A 25,708-nucleotide genomic window follows, 5' to 3' on the forward strand; every position below is an offset into this window, starting at 1 on the left:
TCCGGTAAGTGGAGTACACGCCGGATCCGGACAACGCAAGTGTGAAAGAGACCTTAGCATTCTGTATTCAGAATGCTATTATTTTCCCTTATAACCATGTTATAAGGGAAATTAATAAAGATCGGGTCCCCATCCCGATCGTCTCCTTCGCAACCATGCGTGAAAATCGCACCACATCCGCACTTGCTTGCGGATGCTTGCGATTTTCACGCAGCCCCATTCACTTTTATGGGGCCTGCGTTTTGTGAAAAACGCACAATATAGAGCATGCTGCGATTTTCACGCAACACACAAGTGAAGCGTTAAAATCACTTTGTGATGAATTTATTTGTCATGAAACACATTTATTTGTAATTAGTAGGTACAATGACAGGGAACGGCGATTGTGCCGCTCCCCGTCACTGGAGCCCTCAGATGCCGCGTTCATCGCTGATCAGGACACCTGATAGGAATAATACAGTGTAACATAAAAAAATTTAGAAAATCATACTTACCCTCATCCATTTTATCGCAAAGAGCCAGGTGCCACCATCTTGATTGACGATCTAGCGCTAAATCTCACGGCCGGCGTGGTGACATCATACGTCACCGTGCACAAAATTTAGTGTGAGATCTTCAATCAAGATGGCGGCGGACGGCTCTTTGCGCTCAAGTGCATGAGGTAAGTACGATTTTTTAATTTTTTTTACCGCCATTCAGGGAAAATCGATTCTCTACCACGAAGCATGAGGAAATTCGGCTTTGGAGCGAATCAAGTTTTCTCTGCAACTCAATCTACTCAACACTAGTGGATACCCTGCGGGTTTTCAATCTAAATTTGCAGACGGGAAACCCACAGTGCATTACAGGAGCAGCAAAGTGGATCAGACTGTAAATCCCATGCTGGAGCATAGCAGTTCTTTCTGTGGATTTTCACTGCGTATTTACAGTCCATGGGATGAAACCAGCAGCAAAATCCGCATATTACACATGGAGGAGATGGAGGAAGAACTAGATGCAAGAACAGATCCATCATATGTGCTGTCTTTGAGGAAACCCGTCACCATGTAAATGCAGTGCAATCTGCAGGCAGCACGTTAGAGCAGGAGGGGCTGAGCAGATCTATATGTAGTTTTATGGGAAAAGATTTAGTATAACATGTACGCTGTAAATCTCTGCTCCTTCAGAGCCAAGGAGTCATGTGGGCGGTCCTAATCGGTGACTGACAGCTATCAGTGTATGCACACTCACTGAGTAGGACCGCCCACATGACTCCTTAGCTCAGTATGAGTTGAGACTTAGATGAGTGAAATACAAGTTATACTGAATCTTCTCCCCAGAACTATATATCAATCTGCTCAGCTCCTCCTGGTCTATAACTGCTGCCTGCAGATTGGACTGCATTTTCATGGTCACAGGTTCCCGTTAATCGTGGCTTCCTGCCCCTTTAAGACTAAATGTCAGGGACTGCGGTAATGAATTTTTGGTCACAATTACTTCGATATTGTAATCCACAAAACATATGATAAAATGATCATTTTAAAGGATGTTGATCCATTTAAAGGTGTTGCCTGTGATCAGGATAGGTCTTTAATATCTGATCAGTGGGGGTATGACAACTGGCATCAAAACCTGCCAACTATTTGAAGAGGCTGCAGCGCTCCTGTGACTGCTCCGGCCTCCTCGCAGCTCACCAAGCACAGCGCCGTACACTGTATAGTGGCTTTGCTTGGTATTGCAGCCCAGCCCTTTCACTTGAATGGGACTGAGCAGAACCTAGGTCATGTGACATCAGTCGCCTTGGAAGAGGCGACGGACTGCTGCAGCCTCTTCAAATGAGCTGATTGACTGTGGTGCCAGGAGTTGTCCTGAGGATCGTCCATCAACAGTAAAATCTCAACCCTATTACGCAATATCTGCTGCAGAACCGTCCCCCCCAATCCCAGGTTCAAATTCTGGATTTGCCCCTGTATAAAACATATTTTCACAAGCAGAACAGAGTAAGCAAAGCGTGATTTCTGGTGGAAGGCCTCCAGGCGGTGTCCCAAAAAGCTTATTCCCGACAACACGATCTACTTCCCCAAAATCCGTTCTATTTAATGCCTCAATAACTAAGGTCTGTGAGGAAAGAGTGGAATTTTGCGTAGACTTTACCGTTCACCACTTGGTCATTTAATCTTCTTAATCTAAGCAGAGTGCATTTCCAATAACCTTCCAGGCATGGCCTATTATTCTGACCTTTAACAAATCATTTCTAGCACACTGACTGCATGGCCTTTTATTTCTGATGGGCACATATACCGCCTCATGTAGGCAGCACAGGGGGGAAAAAAAGAAATAACTTGACGTTGATTTTGAAACTTTGTCGCGATTTCTGCAATGTCAGATTTTTTTTTATGTTGTAAGAATATCAAATATTATTTTTGAAATAGTTTCCACTCCTATCCTCCAAACAGCTGATGGGGGTCCCATAGATTATATAAAAATGAGGCCCCTTTTAGGCACTGTTGGACTGTAGGGAGGGTCACCCAACCTAACAGAGGTATCACCGTGGACAGTTTAAGTCATTTAACATGTTATGTGTTTAATGTGTGTGTTCTCTCTACAGGAGATGGACTTTGGTTTTGTTTGAGTTGACATATTTTGTGCCTAAATTTCTTTACTTCTCAGGGGGACACATTGGGGTGGGAAAGGGTTAATGTGAGCCGTTTGTGCATTTAGACTGTTTCACGACAATGTGTCTGTACCTTTAAAATAGGTGCTTAGTAATGCTTGTGGGTTCAGGCGGCGGCTTTCCACATGCAATTCAGCATAGTCCATGGCCAAGGGGAGTGGGGGACTCCGAGTGGCTAAAGATTGTAGTAGTGACGTCACTAGGAGGTGGAGCTGTTATAAGGGGAACAATTGATGATCTGGTTGCAGGCTGTATGCCGGGTTGTGCCTCAGTCCCAGAGTGTGAGTCGGCTGAGGGGATGATAATTAGGCCTCAGTGATGGTGGTCAGGACAAGTAGTTCTGCTAGAAGAAGCACGGCAGGGTCTTAGTACCTCTCTCTCCCACAAAGCAGCCCTCCGTGTACTGCCTGTATGCAGGGTGGGAAAGCATAGTGCACTACATTTTTCCAAACTGCAGAGTCCAGCAAAAAAAAGTCTACATTAATGTATACGTTTGTTTTTTACCATGGAACTCTATGTATGTATGGCATCCAACTGAGGCATCCATTAACGTATACGTTTTTTGTGTAAATTAAACATATAATTAATGTAATAAGTGGTCAAAATTAAAACTTAACATTTAATAGGTATAATTAGAAGATTGGTCCCAAGATATGACGATAAATAAACATAAATCAGAAGCAACGCGGCGGGTTGCCACACGGAAAGGCTGGTACCCTATACCGAGTCAAATGCTGAAAAGAGATGCTTGGCGGCACCAAAATAATAACCGTCTGGTCCTACCACTCAGATGAAAGGCTTCTGGATCCACAATTGTCCGGCTGGTGTTGATGGATGTGCACACCGTTGTGCTGGCAATTGCGTGATGCAGGGTGGTCTGTAGTGCTGGCTGGCCCTAGTAATACCCTGGAGCCCTACACTGGCCTATGTGACCGGATGGTGGTAAACCGCCACCAGTCACCTACAGGAACCTCACCCTGGAATTGGTGCGCCCTAGAAGGCCCTCGCTTACCTGATCCCTACATGCACGTTTCGCTGAAAAAGATGAGTGACAGGCTCATCAGGGGAAAACGGTCTGCTTGGGCTAAACCTGTGCAGGGTGCACTGACAGAGATGTCAATGGTGCACTCTGCATAGAGATTAAGTAACACCACGATCCAGATATAGATCAAAGGTGGGCTGGTTAGCTGTAAGGGAAGAGGGGGGTCAAGATATAGAGCCCCTCTTCAACTAACTATCTAGACGCCTGGGCTGATGTAGCCTAAGGAGCACATGAGAATCGCTACCTTTTAAAAACCGAGCCAGCCTCAGAATGAGGCTTGGCAAGGACACGACTCCCACATCCGGAATGAGCGGTGCATCGCATAGGAGGAGGAAGGCAAAGGGGCGGACTTGACATGACAGCGATGACGTCACCGCGTCCTATCACGCTGATACAGGCGTGATCACATGACGGTTGCCTGGCAAACGGGACGCATTCCCAGGCACCGTCCGGCATCGCAGCTCCTGATGTGTTGCTGCGCACAATTTAGATTTGGTATTTAATGGCACAAGATAAATATAGGAATCAAGACTGTAGAGGTCTCAAGCGGACACATATAGGGGGCATAGGGAGAATTGGAAATCAAGAGAGGGGCAGGGAAACAGTAGGTGGGCGGGGAAAAGGGAAAAGGATAGTCATATAATGACATAAGAGGAGCTATGTAATTATGAGCGTCACCAGTGTACTAAATAAAACAGCTGTAATTAAGCTGTTCATTAAGACCCGTGGGTGAGACTGTGGACAGAGTATAGATCCAGCGGGATTCTCTCTGTAATAACATACGGTCCCAGTCTCCACCACGGACCGAACGCGCTACTTTCTCAATACCAATAGCTCGGAGACAGTTTGCGTTCCCCTGGTGATAGTCATGTACGTGCTTAGATACTGTTGTGTCCCTGTTATTGGCAATGTCGCCAAGATGCTCGCCAAGGCGCCTGCGCAGCTCACGTTTCGTTTTCCCCACGTACTCCAGACCGCATTCGCAGGTGATCTTATATATGACGCCCTGCGTCTTGCAATTAATAAAATCCCTGATGGGGAAAGTTTTTGACAAGTTTGAGCTGAAAAAAGTTTTGCCAGGTTGGATGAAACCACAGGCCACACATCCACTGCACCTGAAACAGCCCGTGGGCCTGCGATCGAGCCAGGTGCCTTGCCTAGGGACTGGTGTGAAGTGGCTGTGTACGAGAAGGTCCTTCAAATTACTACCCCTTCTAAATGTTATCTGGGGGTAGTCGTGCACGGCTTCCTTAATATCAGGGTCCATCAGCAAAATGGGCCAGTGCTTATTAAGGATCCCTCGTATTCTATCAGCACAGCCATTAAATTAAACATATGACAAAAACTTCCTGTGAACGCAGCCTAAATGACTTAATTGAGATGAGGTGCAATATTGGGCGCTACTTCAAAATTTAAGGAGCTGTGCCTCATGAACACAGAACTTGAGCGGTGTAGCCCCTTCAATCAGCTGATGAGTGGAGATGCCTGGAGTCGGCCCCAACTGATCTGATATTGATGGCCTAACCTAAAGAAAAAACACACGTCGAGGGGAACCTAAGAGTACTTCAAAGTTTTACAAGGACCTGCAGTAAACCACCCAGGTATGTAAGCATATAATGATAATGTTGGTGGGTGGGCTTTGGATGGAAGCAGCAGGCAGGAAAGACCCTGGTTGTCTAAATAACCTGAAAATATGCCAGGCAAGTCTGTAAAATAATGGGGATTTTTGAGGCTCGCCTAAGGTATTGCCTTTTCCTCAAGGTTTGCTGCATGGCTCTGCTTCATTAGGACAGAGCTGTGATCTGTGACTACAACTTAAGGTCCCTTTACACGGTATTATAATTGGGCAGATTATCGGAAAAGAAGAATGTTTCTAGAAACGTTCATTCCCAATAATCAACCTGTGTAAAGGTGCCGCCGTTCACCCCATGAATGAGAAAAGGCTTGTTTATCAGGTGAAATCGTTGTTTATGCAGACGTCTAAATTATTGTTTCCGGAGAGAAGATGGTCCTCTGTAAACAGCGACCTGCTGCCAAGAAAAAAGGCACTCTGCATGGGGACCAGCAGCTGCGGTAGCTATCGCTCTTCCCCATACAGCAGAGATGATTACTGCATGTACGGTAAATGCGGCTTTCACCTTCTCTGATGAGCAGGCAATTATCATAAAGGAATGGTTCCTTCCCGATAATTGCCTGCTGTGTTGGTGCGTGTAAATGCACCATTAACTACAGTGCCTACAGAGAATCTGAGGTGGTCTCAGACTCACCTCAGCCTCATGATTGGTCCAGACTGCCGCTCTCTCCATTACCATGAAGATCTGTCTGGTCTGCGCTGTATAGACACAAGTCTATTGCAAGCATAGCAGAGCATGGAGAGCGGATTTCTATTTCAGCAGCTATAATCTGCTACACCAGAAGACTATGAGGCAAATTAGTAAATGAGAGCCTAAAATGCTTTAAACTTGTCTCGATGTTTTAGTTTTAGGGGATGAGACTGCACCAGAGTTTAATAAAAAGACCTTATAAAATATATTTTATTTTGAGGGCTATTTCTAACACAGTCAATCTTGTCTTCACTCAAGTGGACAAAAATAAAGACGACATAATAAAGGAAACGCAGATTTTGACCTTGTAGAAAACAAAGGAGAGCTGCAGACCTGGCTGGAAACAAGCGATGAAGAGCGAAGACTAAAAACGTTCCAGATCACAGAATGTCCTAAGAAGACTTCATGACAATTCAGGCTCTCTCCACATCTGCATCATGGTAAAAATGGGAACCATCATGAAGTACGGATCTGTGGGGTCTGTCAGCGCCTGACAGACCCCACTGACTTATAATAGGGTTTGTTGGGGTTCCACCGTTTTACCCCTGATCGCTTGCCACATCAGACAAGTAGCTGGAACATATATATGAATGTGATAGTCCGACCTCCAAATGCTTCTGTCTGTGTTATCCACTGTATGTGTTGCATTTAATTTAAAAAAAATAAAATCTGAGTGCTATTTGCTTTTGTACCATTTTTTTTTTAGTGGAAGGTGTAATGCATCTTCCTTAGTATGAGATTCATAGACTAGAGATAACGTAGACTGCTAAGCCTCCGTCACGCTCACCGCAGCAGTCCAATTATAGTCTCCTCAATGCCAATCAATAGTAAAGTTGCTGTGTTAAAAAGATTCATTGGATGATAAATCTGCACAATAAAAGGAGATTGAGTACAAAATTCAAATGCTAAAACCTATTATGAGACATTTTACAATAAGCTTGCAGTACCCTAGAATAGGGGTTCTTGTGGGGTAATGTTATTTAAAGTTACAGGATTTTTCTGTATGGCTCAGTCGGGGTTAACAATCCTGATTCAGCCCCTGCAGGAAGTTAGAGGAGGGACTTAGGTCTGCCCCTAGCTCAGTCAGTAGTTTGTAGTGTGATAGCTGAGGAAGTACAGGAGCTACATGTGCTCACTCCCCAGAAAACTAGGCATTGCTTCCAGAGAATCATCATTTCTGAACACCTCTATCCAAAAGTACTTCAGAGTGAGAGAGAGCAAGGAAAGAATTGAGAAAGTCCCGAATTGGCATGGCTGAGCTTAGGAGTCAGTCAGTAAGGTATTTGCTGTTTAAGCTTCATAAAGACTTTACTGCAGTAGAAGAGACATTGCTAAGACACCCTTCACACTTGGAGATGGTTTGGCCCACTGTATCGTAATCCTGTACCCCTCAGCTGGAATTACAGCCACCACTGTAAGAGTAATATTGCCAGCCTTAGATTCTGCAGTGAGAAACTTTGGGAAGATAGAGAAGTAGGAGTACTACACTCACCATCCTGGCCTATATCCATACATTGCTGTCTGGGAAGATTTGCACTGTGAATTATTTGGAACTGTGTTTTGCTACCGTCAGTTGTACTACAACTCCCATTCTGCACTTAAATAAAGAGAAGCATTTATATTCTGACAGTCGGTCTGGTTAGTGACTCCAAGCACCATTCCCAGGCCACTGCACCTCTATGTTCTGCCTTGCACCTGCACCAAACCCACACACCAAGGGCACCTCAACTACCAACATTATGGCGAGCACTGAGGGAAGATAGGGAGTGCCCTCTTATCACTGGCCTCTACCTAGGGAACATTGATGTGAGGATTACCACTGTGATTAACTTGCTGCCCGCGCCGCTACCACTGTGTTCTGAAGATCTTACATGAATGAAGAGATCAGACAGACACAAAAATACTAAAATAATGCACGAATCTCTGGGCTCCACACATCACACTATATTCTTCACTGTGGCTAATCTTACTCTGGGTCTCCCATAGGCTGCAGTTGATTGAGGGGTGCACCCTTTGTTCCCTTCAGCACACACCCTTGGCTTGGGGTTCCTGCCTGGTGGTGGCTTGGGTGCCCTTGATAGTGGATGGTTGGCAGAATGTAAGGCAGGTGGACAGGTGCAGAGGTCAGTGGATGATGAAGGCAGTAACCAGAACCAGGCCAGAACTGGATTATGGTAAATGACAGCCTCTTTTCTGAGGGTGATGGGTGGCACAGTACAAATATCAGTGCAAGGCATAGTTCTGGGGTATATAAGGTATATGACAAGGATGTGTATAGAGGCAGGCAGTATGAAAACCTCTTCTAAGTCTCTCTTTCTAGTCTAGATACAGAAGGCAATCTTTGAGATTAACCACATGTGTGCATGCACTTTTTCCATATATCTGCAAAGTCCAAACTGAGGGGTGGGGCTCTAGATCAGATGACCAATCCATCTCAGTAGTGTGGTGGGCGCCAGAAGCAATTAACTCAAACCACGAGCAGCAAAGTCCAAAGCTGTATAAGTGCATTACCTTTACTGACTCCAAACATGGCCTCCATGGTCCTCAACCATCTGCAAAATGTAATGCTTCTTTCCCTCAGAGGTTAAACCTTAGCAATGTTGCTTTTTATGGCAGCTTTCACTCACAGGAATAGTGTTTTTCTGGAGCAGGATCTATCTAGGCCTATTTGGAAGACAACATACAGTACAGGTGTTCACTCTAGGTCAACTTGATAGGAACTCAAGGCTGCCAACTTAACTATTTTCTACCTACACATATCTTTTTTTGGGTTACCTAGTGCATACGGGTAGATCATAGTCAGTATCACAGTGAACACTAACAATTTTAGTAATGAACTTGCATTAACCTTTTAGCAGTGAACCAGACATTAACCCTTTGGCAGTAAACCATCCGGTCACTGCCAGTAACTTCATATACTTTCACCACTTTCACCAGAGCATAGACGTCATGAGTTATACAGTTTATTAGTAATGTTGGGCGCGAATATTCGAATTGTGAATTTTAATCGTGAATATCGTCACTTTGAGAATTCGCGAAGATTTAAAATATAGCGCTATATATTTGTATTCTCGAATATTCTAGATTTTGTTTCATCAGTAACCTCCCTTATTGCTTGTGGGCCAATGAGAAGGCTGCAATATCTTTATCTGAGCTTAGCAACATCCCTAGCAACCAATAGGAAAGTTTCCTACCCCTTACTATATAAGAACCTCCCCAGCAGCCATTTTCTGCAGTTCTGAGAGAGACAGCAGTGTCATTGCTGTGCTCTGTGCTTTCCACACTACATTAGATAGTTAGATAGCTTATATATATATATATCATGCAGATAGTTAGTGGGGGATAGTCAGTGCAGATTATATCCTGATATAGTGTAGCTGTTCCAGTGCAGGGTATTAGGTAGTGTGATAGGTTCTGCTGTCCATACATACATGCTGCAGACATAGTGCTGTGATGTCACAACAATACATAGTGCACCAATCAGTAATATGTAGTCAGACCTGCTAAAATGTGAAGTTGCACGTATTGGGCAAAAATATGCGCATCATTAATTGCCGATTTGCGCAATCACGTATATATTGGAGCCCTCTATCTGCATATAAAGCCATTGTAATGTTCTGCCGTGCCGACCATTTTCTCCAGTCTCAGGAAACTTCTAGCAGCTTGAAAAATGTAGCAACAGTGACCCACGGCTGTATTGCGCGCGCTTTATGAAAATATTACATTGCCGATTTTTGCACTCAAGAAAATAATCTAATATTATAAAATTTATGACGAATATTCGCCCAAATATTCCCGAAATATCACAAATTTGAATATTTATTAGTAACACTCATCTCTATGGCGGTAGATTCGGGCATGGGATTCAGCCAGTTCCCTCAGGTTCTCCAGATTCGGTTGTTAAAATTTCAGCGACAGCTGGAGGTGAGCGCTTCCATTCCATAGTTTAGCTCCTTAGGCTTTTTAAAAGTTGGGTGGTATGTGTGTAGTATATATATGGTGTATTTATGTGTATGTGTCTTGCATATATATGGTGTAGCCGCGTCACGGCTGTGCTTCATTTTGGGCACAGCTAAAAACTGCATTAAAAACGCATGTGGTTTCCCAAAAAACGCATGCTGCTTTTACAAAAACATCCCTGCTGTTATGGTGTTTTTCTTTGCCATTGAACTATTCAATAAAATGTATCTGTATAGCGCCACCTGCAGTTTGTTCTTTTCCTTATTTCTTGTCCACCTCATTGAGGTGGTCACACATATTCAGTTTAAATCTTCAACTGCCATCAGCCATATCTTCTGTTAGAAGCTATGGCAGTTACAGGGAAAGATCTACGGCGGAAAGGGCACGCCCCCTGATAAAGGGCACGTCCCCTGATAAAGGGCACAGCCCCTGAGCTGCCAGCCTAAAATAAATCTAGCAGAACAATTAGAGCAATAAATGGGGAGATCTATGGATCCATGTGAGGTACAGGGCTGGTTCTAGCTTTGTTAGAAAGGTATCGTCATGTTCTATATGATGTCTGATTTTAATTTTTCACATCAATCATGGCATAACCCCTTTAACTACTCGTAAGAGAACCATCAATCTGAATGACAGTTTTGTTATATTTAAAAATATCCCTTTTTCCTATTTCTCCTATTTATGTTAGATGTGAGGCAGTTTTATGTGATCCAGAGGAAACCTCATAATAGCTTGCAGGTATAATTATATGGTACACAAGTAGTGTTTTTCAGGAGGCACAGATATCATATAAATACATTGCTATAATATGAGCTTATACATTATACATGAAATTCGCAATAAATATATACAGTATATATGTATTCAATATGCAGTATGCATGCACCTTGTTAGTTACAGTGCAGGTTATCGTATAGTACGTATAGCATTTGGTATTGACTTGTAGGGCTGTTGTTTGGTAAGTGATTAAAGGCTATGTACACCTTCGGGGGCATTTTTTATGATTGCATTTTACTCATTTTGGGCTAAAAATATTTTTTCCAATTGGTCTTTATTAAAAATGTTCAGCCGCTTCTAAAATACAAGTGTTAAAAAGCAGTCTGTTTGTAAGCTGTCAGAGTGTGTTTTCTTTAAAACCCGTCACCTGATGGCTCATGTGTAGCTCTTATGCCTGATTTTCTGACCTCATAAATACTTACTTAAGCCATATTGTTATCAGTTTGATAATTTGACATTTTTAATAAAAACCAGTTGAAAAAAAAAGATTTTTAGCCCAAATGGAGTAAAATGCAATCATACTAAAATTGCCTCCAAAGGTGTCCATAGCCTTTAAATACCACAGTGTCAGTGTATGTTACAGAATACGAGCGGCAATGCATCTGTGAGCACTGCTTTTATATTCCTATACCATTCTTAGAATTGTTTAGTGATCGTGATTGTAAAATCCACTCCATGCCTCTCATTGAGTCCTTCTATTTATCGCAGTACTGCGCTTAGCCGCAAGCCCCGCTCATTTACAGAATATTGACGGGTTTCAAGAAGATTTGTGCTGGAGCATTACACACACACATCATTGGGAAAATCAGACAGGTCTTAATTAGGGAGAAGTTTTCATAAATCAAAGCTAATTAATGGACAACACAAAAACTGCATTCTCTGTATACAAAAAGCTGCAACCACCTAAACCAATCCCCTTAGCGGAGTTATCCAGCTTTCAGATATTGATGACCTACCCTGAGGATGGGAGCTGAGATGCAGCCCGCAGGCATGGCCACTACGCAGTGGACGGAGGTTTCTTCATCTGGTTCCATCCACTATGTTTTTGCAATTAACTGTTTGTGTGAGTCCTGGGTGTCGGAGCCCCACCAATCTGATACTGGGGACCTATCCTGATGACAGGTCATCAATACACTATGTGCAGAATTATTAGGCAAATTAGTATTTTGACCACATCATCCTCTTTATGCATGTTGTCTTACTCCAAGCTGTATAGGCTCAAAAGCCTACTACCAATTAAGCATATTAGGTGATGTGCATCTCTGTAATGAGAAGGGGTGTGGTCTAACGACATCAACACCCTATATCAGGTGTGCATAATTATTAGGCAACTTCCTTTCCTTTAGCAAAATGGGTCAAAAGAAGGACTTGACAGGCTCAGAAAAGTCAAAAATAGTGAGATATCTTGCAGAGGGATGCAGCACTCTTAAAATTGCAAAGCTTCTGAAGCGTGATCATCGAACAATCAAGCGTTTCATTCAAAATAGTCAACAGGGTCGCAAGAAGCGTGTGGAAAAACCAAGGCGCAAAATAACTGCCCATGAACTGAGAAAAGTCAAGCGTGCAGCTGCCAAGATCCCACTTGCCACCATTTTGGTCATATTTCAGAGCTGCAACATCACTGGAGTGCCCAAAAGCACAAGGTGTGCAATACTCAGAGACATGGCCAAGGTAAGAAAGGCTGAAAGACGACCACAACTGAACAAGACACACAAGCTGAAACGTCAAGACTGGGCCAAGAAATATCTCAAGACTGATTTTTCTAAGGTTTTATGGACTGATGAAATGAGAGTGAGTCTTGATGGGCCAGATGGCTGGGCCCGTGGCTGGATTGGTAAAGGGCAGAGAGCTCCAGTCCGACTCAGACGCCAGCAAGGTGGAGGTGGAGTACTGGTTTGGGCTGGTATCATCAAAGATGAGCTTGTGGGGCCTTTTTGGGTTGAGGATGGAGTCAAACTCAACTCCCAGTCCTACTGCCAGTTTCTGGAAGACACCTTCTTCAAGCAGTGGTACAGGAAGAAGTCTGCAAGGTAAGAAAAACATGATTTTCATGCAGGACAATGCTCCATCACACGCGTCCAAGTACTCCACAACGTGGCTGGCAAGAAAGGGTATAAAAGAAGAAAATCTAATGACATGGCCTCCTTGTTCACCTGATCTGAACCCCATTGAGAACCTGTGGTCCATCATCAAATGTGAGATTTACAAGGAGGGAAAACAGTACACCTCTCTGAACAGTGTCTGGGAGGCTGTGGTTGCTGCTGCACGCAATGTTGATGGTGAACAGATCAAAACACTGACAGAATCCATGGATGGCAGGCTTTTGAGTGTCCTTGCAAAGAAAGGTGGCTATATTGGTCACTGATTTGTTTTTGTTTTGTTTTTGAATGTCAGAAATGTATATTTGTGAATGTTGAGATGTTATATTGGTTTCACTGGTAAAAATAAATAATTGAAATGGGTATATATTTGTTTTTTGTTAAGTTGCCTAATAATTATGTACAATAATAGTCACCTGCACACACAGATATCCCCCTAAAATAGCTAAAACTAAAAACAAACTAAAAACTACTTCCAAAAATATTCAGCTTTGATATTAATGAGTTTTTTGGGTTCATTGAGAACATGGTTGTTGTTCAATAATAAAATTAATCCTCAAAAATACAACTTGCCTAATAATTCTGCACTCCCTGTATGTAAAAGCTGAACAACCACTTAAAGTTTTTCTTGCATGCCTTAAAAAGCATCTTATTTATTAATTGTATTGCCAGTGGTCTGTTCCCGCGTACTTATCCCTCCCACACTACTCTGTGGCAGGCGGCCTATTCTGTCCCCAGCCAATGTTGGCCTATCCTGGGTTATTTAAAGGGAACCTGTCACCAGGATTTTGTGCATAGAGCTGGGGACATGGGCTGCTAGATGGCCACTAGCACATCTGCAATACCCAGTCCCCATAGCTTTCTGTGCTTTTATTGTGTTAAAAAACAGTTTTGATCGATATGCAAATGAACCTCATATGTGTTCTGTATCCGGAGATGAGTCCAGCGGAAAGGAGCCCAGCACCGCCCCGCGTCCTCCAAATCTCCTCCTTGCTGGCTGACGTCACAGAGCTGGAGCGCCGAAATCTCGCGATGCGCGAGCTAGCGCATGCGTAGTTTCGTTCCCTGTGCTGATGCCAGCACAGGGAATGAACATGATGCCGACACTGCGCATGCGCTAGCTCGTGCATCGCGAGATTTCGGCGCTCCAGCTCTGTGACGTCAGCCAGCAAGGAGGAGATTTGGAGGACGCGGGGCGGTGCTGGGCTCCTTTCCGCTGGACTCATCTCCGGATACAGGACACATATGAGGTTTATTTGCAGATCGATCAAAACGGTTTTTTAACACAATAAAAGCGCAGAGAGCTATGGGACCTGGGTATTGCAGATGTGCTAGTGGCCATCTAGCAGCCCATGTCCCCAGCTCTATGCACAAAATCCTGGTGACAGGTTTCCTTTAATGCACCTTCCCCTTGGTTTGTCTAGTCCTGTGAAGGTGAACTATTGTATTATCCTGACTTCCTCTGCCCAATGTCGGCCTGTTTACCGGTTAGACCCAGTGCTACATGCCCGGACTCTTGCCTTACTTCTGTATTGACCCTGTGCCCCTGCCCTGACCTTCTGTTTATTTACTGGATTGAATGGACCATGCCTGCTCCGACCTTGGCTTGTCCTTTGACCTTGCTCTTGTCTGTCCCCGTGGTGCCACGCATCAGTGTCTCTCGGCCCTCCCGGGTCTGCTGTCACTGGACAGAGAGTTCTTCAAGAGGTGACAGCCTGGTGTTTCCCCTGCAGTGGAGTCCAGATCCAGGGGTTAAAGGGTGAAGACTAAGGGAAACACTTCGACAACTCCTTTAGAAGTAGCTCTAAGTCAAATCTGTTCAGTAGCCCAGTGGATCCACACCCGCTGTGTTCCATTATTCCTCCTGGAAATGTACGAATAAATTGACTACTGGGTTTTACCTCCTCGTCAATAAGGTCCCTATGCCTGGCCGCACTGACACTGTCCAATTAGTGCTTAACATCTCAGACTCTGTATGGATATGCCCCTATCATGTCGCACTTTTATTCCGGCCGCCGGAACTCGAGCCCACCCCCATTATAGTCAATGGGGCCGGAGCGGTAGTCCAGGGGCATGCGTGCACTAGCGGCAACATGGACCCGACAGGCTGTTCACCCACCGGAACAGCCTGCCGGAGTTCTTTGCCACTAGTGTGAACGTACCCTTACATTTAGACTGGCGCTGTAATTGCCAAAATTATGTAGAGGCCGGCATCTTTTAATAACTTCAGCGGATCCACCGTCAGATATAGGACTTATTAAGACCCGCGTCTAAAACCTGTAATGTAGACAACTTTAGTGAGACTTCTGGCAATCTTTGTTTTTCACAATGTGTTTCCAATCTGGCTTCTATTCAGTCGTTGCTACTTGAAGGTAATTCACACTAGCGTTAAAGTTTTCCGGTATTGAGTTCCTTCATAGGGGCTCAATACCGGAAAAAAGAGCTTCAGTCTTGTCACCATTCATCGTCAATAGGGACAAAACTGAACTGAACAGAACGGAATGCTCCAAAATACATTCCGTTCCGTTCAGTGGGTTTCCCAGACCGGAGAGAAAATCGCAGCATGCTGCGGTCCGGATCCGTCATGACCCCCAATGCAAGTCAATGGGGACGTTTTCTCTGGCACAGTAGAAATTGGATCTGTCCCCCATTGACTTTCAGTGGAGTTCATGATGGATCCGTCCTTGCTATGTTAAAAATATGTTAAAGATAATACAACCGGATCCGTTCAAACGTAAGCGCTTTTGCTAGACCCTGCCGGATCCAGCAAAAACGCTAGTGTGAAAGTATCCTAACGTGTGTCAGTAAGAATCATCAGTAAGTCAGTAAGTAATCATCTCAGTTTCAGTTGTTGCTTTATCTGTCACCAGCGGGGGTTTGAAACCAATTATGTGAGATGGTACTTTGGGGGTCACTTACTATTAATGTGAGGCACATGGGGTCTAGTCCAAAAGCATGTGCCCAGCCTGACATAAAAAAAAAATGACCCCCATCATGTTTAAAACATTGCAATCGCAAGATTGGGGTTAATGAGTCACATTAACCCCAATCTTACTGGCTGCCTGATACATATGTTTTTTGCCTGCCTCTATTTTGAGGCAGGCTACTCTTGCACTGTGTGGGGGTGGGGTACCTGCTATGCTGGCTGCTCAGTGCACTAATGCACACTGACTCCGGGGCGGAGGACAGGACACTCAGGAGGAGGTCGCTGCTGTTCGTCGAGCTCACTAGCTCAGACGGCGCAGCAGTTTATTCCCTCCCCCGTCCCTCCTCCTGCTTTAATTAGCCGCCCATTCATTGGTGGCAGTGGTGCGGGCAGCTTCAGAGTCTACTCTTTTCTTTGGGCTCAGTGGCGGCTGCGTCATAGGAGGGAGGGACTCCCTCCCTCCGTCCCTCCCTCCTTCTCCACTGTCTGGCCGGAGAGAACATAGCGCGCACCGAGAGCGGAACTCGCCATGTTCTCTTATAAGAAGAGATACTAGGCTGTGCAGCAGCGCAGCCTAGATAGTAAGAGCTGGCCGGAGCGCTCCCCTGCGAGCCGCAAATAAAGGAGCAAGGAGCCGCATGCGGCTTGCAAGCCGCGGGTTGGCCACCCCTGCCCTACGCCATAAGCCTGAGGTTATTAAGCAGTGATTACAAGCCTCCCGTCACAATCTGCATGCTCCACTCTATTTTCTTCTTATAAAATGCATGTACTGTAATACATCTAAAGTGTAAGACTGGGGCTCCTTTAATTTGGCGAACCTAAGGAAATCAGTATACACCTTTTTTCTATGGGCTCGTTCACATCAGCTAAAAAAATGTTCTCCCAAATGGAAATTGAACGGATTCCATTATAGTCAATGGGATCTGTTACGTTCCGTTAGTGTCAGGTATTTGCCAAATTTGGCACTAAAATAATGTGAACGAGCCCTATGCAGAGGTTCCATAAAAAACTTAGTATGGGCCCCCCGTCGCATCCAGCTTCCAAGTACGTATGCTTCAATCATCCCTATGCAATGCAGAACTCAAAGCGCAACATCCCACCCCACATTTCTGATGATTTTTTTTTTATTATTAAGCAGAAGAAACTTTAATTTAAAAAAAATTTATATAAAAAAAAGTTGCCCTTGGCCTTAACCACTTTATTCGAAATCTATGTTGGAAAAAGTGGGACAGGTGTTTCAGAAATATGGACCTTATTCTGAACATTTAGACAACTGGCAAGAATACATTGATACATCTCTCCATAAAGCTCTAACTCACCGCTTCCCTTCAGATTATATATATATTACAAAAATGGCTGCCTGCAGCCACCACTAGTAGGAGCTTGTGCAAAGGAATTCATACAGTTACCATTGACTGCAATAAATGCTGAAATAATATTTTTGCACTGAATTCCTCTACTACATGAGAATGACTCATGGGCCCTGTATAAGTCACGTAGTCTACCTCCATGGAAGGTAAGCCATTGTGAACATGTCCCCTTGTAAGTGCATCATAATCTATGTTGTTGAACATGCCATCAATAAGTTCTATTGGGTTTATTATGAGTCAACTCCAGTGACAAGCGATAAGCTACAAGTCGCCCAAATGAGGTTGTCTTCTGCTGGACCTTTGGGTGCCTATTGTATTTATATTATATCGTGATAGAGCCTGGGCCCACCAAAGGATTCTCTGGTACTGTGGTGGGACAGTGTGACCTTTTATATCAACATAATGAGCGCTGGATGGAGGTTCTCTAGCATCATTATCACTTTCATGTAAGTAAAGCTCCACCTTGTCACGTGCCAGAGGCCCAAGGCAGACCTCCAGGACGTCATGTAAACAGGACACAGGCAAAACAGACCAAGGACCCACAGAGAACTTTATTACCAGTGTAATAAAAGCATATGACAGTAAGCAGGCAATAGTGGTAGCACTACCAAAGAACCAAGTGCACCGACAGACCAGAGGCAAAACCCAGAGAGTGGAGAGCCAGCGAGCCCCGTTCTTCACAGAGCCCCTGGTGGTGGGGATGAACTGGGCCGAGGGCTCACTGGTCGCACCTCCAGGAAGGTCCCGGTACACTTGGCCCCTACCTGCAGAGAACCAGAGGCTGGTGAAACCACCAGCGGAAAAACAACAAAACTGGAACCCAAGCAACCACAGAACATGGAACAGACAAGACGAACAGGAACCAACACAGAAGCAGATGCCTGGACCCCAAGCTGAATAGAAGCATGGCGGTCTCAGGCAGAGCTGCACACAGACTAGAGATTCACACAGAGAAGAGATCCTCCCTCCGGAGAACCCAGGGGCCCTCTCACGAAGGCAGGACAAACACGGGAAAGGAAGAGTAGCAGAAAGGAACTACAGGCAGACAAGAACAGACAATGATCAGAAGCAGTAGGCACTGCCAGGCAGGGCATAGGACAGGATCAGAAGCAGCTTAGCACTGCCAGGCTATCAGACGCACTTAGAGCACTACTAGGCTACACAAGGAACAGTGGATAACATAAACATCTATATCACAGAACAGGTGCAGGAGATCAGACAAGGCAAAAACAACAAAGCATTACCAGGTGACACCACAAACAAGGGCAGATGGCAAAAAAAAACTGGGCCAGCAGCAAGGGGCTACACCCAGTAAGGCACAGGACAGAAGATAGACTGACCCCAAGTCCCACAGCTCACAGGTAGATATAGTTGGATAATGAGGGCACCTGATAAGCCACACCCAGGAACGGACCAGGGGAAGTCAACCCCATCAGAACCAAACAGGGAGGAGAGCCTGAACATGGAAGTGAACACACAGGCTGCAGTACCCGACGTTGCCTCTGGCAACCAGCATACACGGAGTCCACCGCAGCCAGTACCCTGGAGCACAAACAACTCGGGACACAACAGAAATGCATCCATACTAAGGCCATGTTCACACACAAGGCCGCAGCCAGCATGCATGGGGATACCCACAGCCAGTACACAAAGCGCATGCAGCCAGCCAGCATGGCACCAGAGACAGGAACCACAGATATATGGACATGGGAGCCACACTACACCACAGCCAGCATGCAGTCCCAAACAACCAGCATACACAGGTGTCAGCCTGCAGCCAGTACGCGAGGGAACCTGCAGCCAGCCTGCACGGCAACAGTGATAAGAACTGCACAGAGAAGCAGACACGGGGAGAGCAAACATTCACAGGCAGCAGTTCCACAAAACACTGCAGCCAGCACGCAGCCCCAAGCAACCAGCATACACAGGAGACAACCTGCAGCCAGTACACGAGAGGGCTTGCAGCCAGCCAACAAGGCCAAAACTGTCACAGTGAACCGCACAGTGACACACCTTTGGTGACTTAACCAGCAAATCTAGAATCTAGTATTGTTAACAGCTTAATTACCTTAAAGGGGTTTTCTGGGATAAATCATCAATATTAAAATCCTAAAAACCCCTTTAATAAAAAAAAATCATTGTTAGGGCTCTTTCACACGAGCGGATGCCGTGCGTGGAATCTGCTGCGTGAAAGAGAGCCAAGCCCCGTTCTGGACAGCAGAGACACGGAGCATTGACATGATTGATAGTGCTCCGTGCCTCTCTGTGATCTTTTTACTACAAAATCACAGTGAGATAAAGTTGTCACTGTGATTTTGTAGTAAAAATGTCACAGAGAGACACAGAGCATTGTCAATCATGTTAATTCTCTGTGTCTCTGCTGTCCGGAGCGCGGCTTGGCTCTCTTTTAATGCAGCAGATTACCCGCACGGCATCCGCTCGTGTGAAAGAGCCCTTAGTATGCACAATGAAAGAAAACTCTCCAGTTCCTCAACAGATAGGCTAATTGCTCTTGACAAATCCTATTATGTGTCTCTATTTTGAGGTCAGGGGAATATCTCTATAGTCTGGTTAGCCTCTAACTACTACCTGCCTCAACTACTCATGTTAACAGCCCCTGCCCATGTGTTCGATCATTAGCATAAGAAAACCAGAGAGAAGAGACGATGCAAAGACTCAGCTTTATCATGGAAAACTTAAAAGTGTTTTCCAGGGGAATATTTAAAAAAAATTAAAAAACAGGTACAGGTACATTTTAAAAATACATTAAAAATCAATACTCACCTCACAATCCACTACTGCTGTAGTTCAGATGCTGCTCCAGACCCTGTAGCTTTGATCCCGTCCTCGATACACAACTGTTAAGGATCAGTGAATGTGGACCCACTGTGTAAACTAACCGATTTGGCTAACATTATGGGCATTATACTGGTGCTTCCGCAATATTCAACCTTTAACGCCGGTACAGGGATCTAGACTTTGCTGCAGGTTATCAACTAGACCGCTACCTCCTGAGATAGTCCAGCTGACCTACTGCTGCCAGGGACTCTGGGTCCAAGCTCAAAATAACAAAAACACACCAAAAACACAGGTATAATCTGAACAGTCACTTAGATTTGAATGCTGGTTTTGAGGTCCAGGAAGGACACTGGTGCAGACACAGGCAGGGCACACTCAGTGTTTAGCAGAAATATAGACTGGGTAAACTAAAACAACAGAAACAAATCTAAACTTGACTAGAAAGTGCAGGAGTACACAGGCAGAGCAGGGCAGGCTAGGACATCAGGAACACAGGCAGGAGATAACGCAGTATAAACGCAGATAAATCGCAGAAGCACTAGACTGCACATCACCTTTTCTGGTTACCAGGGAACCTAAGCTCAGGCACCCTAAGCTGGAGAGGGTGCCTTAAATTCCCATTGACCCCCAGCCATTGGCCAGGGAAGGATTAGCATGGAGACTGGAAGTGAGTGTGCGCTCACTCTAAGGGTCCATTCACACGTCCACAAATTGCGGATCCGCAAAAAACCGACATCGGCCATGTGCGTTCCACATTTTGCGGACCGCACATGGCTGGCACTATAAAGGAAATGCCTTTTCTTGTCCGTGTCTGCGGACAAGAATAGGACATGTTCTATTTTTTTGCGGGGTCGCGGAATGGAAGTGCAGATGCGGACAGCACACTGTGTGCTGTCTGCATCTTTTGCGGCCCCATTGAAAATGAATGGGTCCACACCTGTTCCACGAAATTGCGGAACGGATGCGGACAGATTTTGCGGACGTATGAATGGACCCTAAGGTGACTGAGGCTGGAGCACAAGGCAGCACAAGGCAGAAGCATGGAGGCAGCAGCATAGTGAGTAGCGCAGGTATCAGGACCAGCGGGTGGGGCAGGGCAGTGGCAGGTTTAGACAGCTGACCTACCTACAGCAAATGGCTTGGACTACCCACTCAGACAATTATTGGCTGCAATGGTGACCCACCTCAACCAGTGACTATCTGAGCCAGCAGAGCACTAGGAAGAGCACTTACATTATTTTATATTTTTTTACTTTTAGCCCATCTCTACCCTGTTAACCCTTTTAAGGTCATGTTTGGTCTCCGAGTCATTTGAATCTGTATCAATTAATGCCACATTTTTTTCTGTGCTGGTACCATGCAGAAAATCTAAGAATTAGGTTCATCTGTGTTACTTTGGGGTGATTCTTGTGCTCAAATGCACCACTGTCATTGGCTCCTAAACTGGTACTCATATGGCGATGTGTAACATGTTCACATCACACTATGATACTCTTGGCTATTCATAGGGGCAAGCAACTTCATGAGGAGCCCTGGCACAGGTTCCCCCGAAGTGCAGAATCCCAAAGCAAGAGTGGACCTTCTTCTGCTCCATAATTTACAATACAAAACCTATCTGGAGTGGGGATTTGGGGAATTTTTTAAATGTTACTCTAGGGCTGTTTTTTCTCAATGTATATATATATTTTTTTACTTTTCTAATATACTTAAATGAGTTTCCATTGAGAGCAAATAAGATCAAAATTGAATTAAAATTCTCTCAGATAAGAAATACTGTTCAGCATCCGATTGTGTGGACTTGGGCCTCCATTCAGAGTCAGGTTACTATGCTCTAAGTTAAGTCGTCTTTCCATATGGAGAAGCACAAAAGCTTTTCCTCGGAGAACTCACACAAAACAAGATAATGACTAGGCTTCTTTATGCTGCTCCTTGCTAATTTTCTTGAGCACTGTTCATTTTCTTCACAAATGGAGTCACTATTTCATACCATACAATTTTTCCTGCACCTTTGCAGCTGCTTAGCCGAAGATATGTGAGCAAGTCATTAACTGCATAGGACATCAGTGAGAGAGACGGGATCTTACCTCTACGATGCCAATCTTTGCATCACTGTTCTGTCCATATTCCTCCACAAAGGCTTTCATTTTATCCGATAATTCCTATAAAACAAGAAATGATTGTGAATTTCCCTGGAGTGCATGAGATGTAGCTTATATGACTCCATGTTATTAGTCAATGAGGTTTTCACATGGCTTAATGGAGGTCCATGACAAGCTCATAGCCTACTCCAAGAGAACTATTTCCCCAAACCCCTCAATGCAATAGGCATCAGTACAAGTCATCTACAGTATACACATCCATCCTCTTGGTGCCCATGTGACTGATGAGCATATTGTGGGGTACTATGTTATCAATGAGGGTGTTTTTTATTTAGCCACCAGACAATTTACTGTAGGTTTATTAGCGGTACCATGCTATATGAGTAAACCTGACACGATTCAATATAATATATAAAGCTGATTGTATGTATGTGTGTGTGTGTATGTATGTATGTCCGCTAAAGGAATCCGCACCGTCGCATTTACAATCACGAAATTTGGCACACAAGTACATCAGGTGTCCGGGAAGGTTTTAGACTGGGTCTCAGCTCTCTAGGAGCCGGGTCCTTCTGCTAGTATCAAATATATTATTAAAAAAAAAAAAAAATGCATTAGCCAATAGAACCCTGGTCACATGACCCTTATCAGCCAATAGAAGCTCGCAGGCCCTTAGTCTCCACATACACACAGTTTTAAACCTGGTTTCTATAACAACCGAGCCATTTTTCTTCACTGCTGTAGGTCAGTTTTAAAGGGGCAGGGCACTGTGGATGACACTGTTAAGGGAGCGGAGTGCTGTGGAGGTCACAGTTCAGGGGCAGGTAGGGTGGCCATTCAGGCCACCCTCAAAAGAAGGACTTAAACCCCCCCCCCCCGGTCTCACTAAGCCACACCCCCTCCCACTCCGCAGCCGACAGGGATTGAAAATTGAAAAAATTATGGTAAAAATTAACTTCTTTCAGCAGCATGACTTTCTCCCTGCAGCTCATGCTCAGACAACACAGTGCTGCTGTCTGAGAGTGAGCTGTTCAAAAGGACATCCCTGTGTCCGTCCTGCCCCTGCGCCGGATGGAGGACAGGGAGTCTGAAATCTGGACTGTCCGTCCTAAAACTGGACCTCTGGTCACCCTAGGGGCAGGCTGCTGTGGAGGTCACAGTTAAGGGGACAGTGTGTTGTGGAAATCACTGTTAAGGAGATAGGGTACTGTGGAGGTCCCTAATAAAGGGCCGGCCACTGTGGAGGTCACTGTTAAAGGTTCGGGCGCTGTGGAAGTCTCTGTTAAGGGGGAACGGAACGGTAGAGGTCACAGTTAAGGGGACGGTCCCCTATGAAGGCCAGTGTTAAGGGAACGGAGCTCTGTGGAGGTCACTGTTAAGGGGGCGGGTTATTGTGGAAATCACTGTTAACAAGACGGGTTACTGTCGAGGTCATTAATAAAGGGGCGGCCGCTGTGGAAGTCACTGTTAAAGGGGAGGGCGTTGTGGATGTTACTGTTAAGGGGGCAGGCCGCTGTGGCGGTCACTGTTAAAAGGGCAGGGTACTGTAGATGTCACTGTTATAGAGGAAACTGTCAATATATTTTAACTACACACACAAACATGAAATGAAATAGATGAAATATACCCGCTCCAAGCCGGGTCCTTCTGCTAGTATCAAATATTGTAGCTGGTCCAAGCTTAGGAATGCTGAATTAACCTGTTATTATCGCATTGTGGCCATTATTTAGTTTTTAGGTTGTAAATCATCAAATTTCATAATATACCTTTACAAGAGTAATAGCACAGTGCATCTGTTACACAGCTCCAAATCCATAAAGAGTGGAAAGATACAATTCTGCAGTGACTACTAGGGGGAGCTTTCTGCATACACATTTCAAACGGAATACAATAGGAGCTTTATAAATCTCTCCATACAAAGAGCTGTAAGTCCTATTTAGTAACACATGGAAATTTTAAAGGGGTTTTCTGGGCTATTAGTATTGATGACTTATGCTCAGAATAGGTCATTTATCCTCAGAATAGGTCATCAATATAGGTCTGACACCTGGCACCCTCACTGATCAGGTATTTGCTACCAGCACTAGGACTAGAATTATGAAAGGAGCTGGAAGCACAGCTCCATTCGAAGTGTAGGGGCCATGTTGGGTTACCCACTGAAGTTAACTGGAGTTGAGCTGCGCTTCCGGCTCCATTTAAAGTGCTAGCTACAGCGCTGGTGGCAGTAGGGAACAGTCAGTGATGCTGGGTGTTGGACTCTCACCCATCAGATAATGATGACCTATCGTGATGATAGGTCATGCGTATTGGGAACCTGCAAAGCTCCTTCAAAATGTACATTATAAATTGCCAGTGGCAACCATTAGGGCAAAGCTCAAGGCCCCATGACCAGAGGGGGCTCCTAGCTCCTTCATCATTTAGCTCTTGAATATAGAATACATTTTATTGACTGAAGTCGTGTATCATGGTGGCTAATATAGGACCCAGATCACTCTCAGTCCACACATGGCTTAATCCATACATCACATTTCAGGGGAGTGACTGTCCTTTGGTATTTTTCATATGATAAGAGAAATTGCCGAGGAACTTTCAGTGGTGCATAGTTTTGTTCTGAAAGGTCAAGAAATTGTCACAGCCAATCGTAAGTATAAAGGATAAAACACCAATAATTAATGGCTACCTGAGAAGACTCCTTCCTAAGAGCCGATGTTCTGAAGAAATTGTAAGTGCAGCAGCCATACTATAAGTGGTGCTTGTGTCAAGTCCCCAAGTACAGCACGACACCGAGATTTTTATAGAATGATTGATATAATAATGTGTTTTCATTGCAAGAAGATGGAAACTTATCCTTAAATGCTGCATTTTTTGCACTGCTGATTTAACATGTATTTCGTCTTGGACTGTCTGTCCTTAGTCCTATGGTGACTAGATTGCATAGTCAAAGGGTCTCCAAAATAAAGACAATTTCTAGTCATCAGATTTATATTGAACAACCTTTTGTATTCAGTATGTGAAGACAATTGGATAAAAGATAAGCGGAAAGGGGAGAAGTAATTGGGAGAAGGAAGGGGAAGCATAGGGGACTGAATGGGAGGAAGGAAGAGCAGGAAAAAAAAAGGAGAGCGAGCACAGGAAGAGAAGAAAATGAAGTAAAAGATGGAAGTAAAAGAGAAGAGTGGAAAAGAGAATGAGGGAAGAAGAGGGGGAGGACATAAAAAGATAAGAAGGCAAATTGAAGAGGAAAAAAAGAAGAGAGGCTGGCAGAAGAAGAGCCTGATAGAAATCGAGATGGGGATGGAAATTAAAGGGGAGAAGAAAGAGGAAAGTCTGGCAGAAGAAAAGAGGGAAGAAGTGAATATAGAAATGAAATGCAAAAGGGGGAACTGAGAGAGAGGGGATTAAAGAAAGGAGGAGGGAAAGAGAAGAGAATTAAAAGAAGGAGGGTTTAAAATAAAAAGGGGATGGTAAGGATAGAGGTGATCAGTGATTGGAATGGAAGGAAGGATGAAAAGAGGTAGGATGGAAGACGAAAAGAGGCATCATTGGGTGAAATGAGTGGAAGGAAGAAGGGAAGAGAGGGGAAGAGATGGGAAAAGAGTAGATACAAGGGGAGAAGAGGAGAAAGGACACCCATAGGAAAGGAAGGTAGGACCAGGGCGAGA

At 44.7% G+C, this 25,708-nt stretch overlaps 1 protein-coding gene across 1 annotated transcript in view; it reads right to left on the reverse strand.

Annotated features, from left to right (window-relative positions):
- Nucleotides 1–25,708, reverse strand: part of CALB1 (calbindin 1) — a 70,332-nt gene that overhangs the window by 41,358 nt on the left and 3,266 nt on the right. Inside the window, exon 3 of the mRNA XM_044295705.1 lies at nt 22,035–22,109. Coding sequence (XP_044151640.1) covers nt 22,035–22,109 — 75 coding nt within the window. The remainder of the gene's footprint in view (nt 1–22,034; nt 22,110–25,708) is intronic.

Source organism: Bufo gargarizans, chromosome 5, assembly GCF_014858855.1.
Source record: "Bufo gargarizans isolate SCDJY-AF-19 chromosome 5, ASM1485885v1, whole genome shotgun sequence".
In the NCBI taxonomy this organism is placed as follows: Eukaryota; Metazoa; Chordata; class Amphibia; order Anura; family Bufonidae; genus Bufo; species Bufo gargarizans.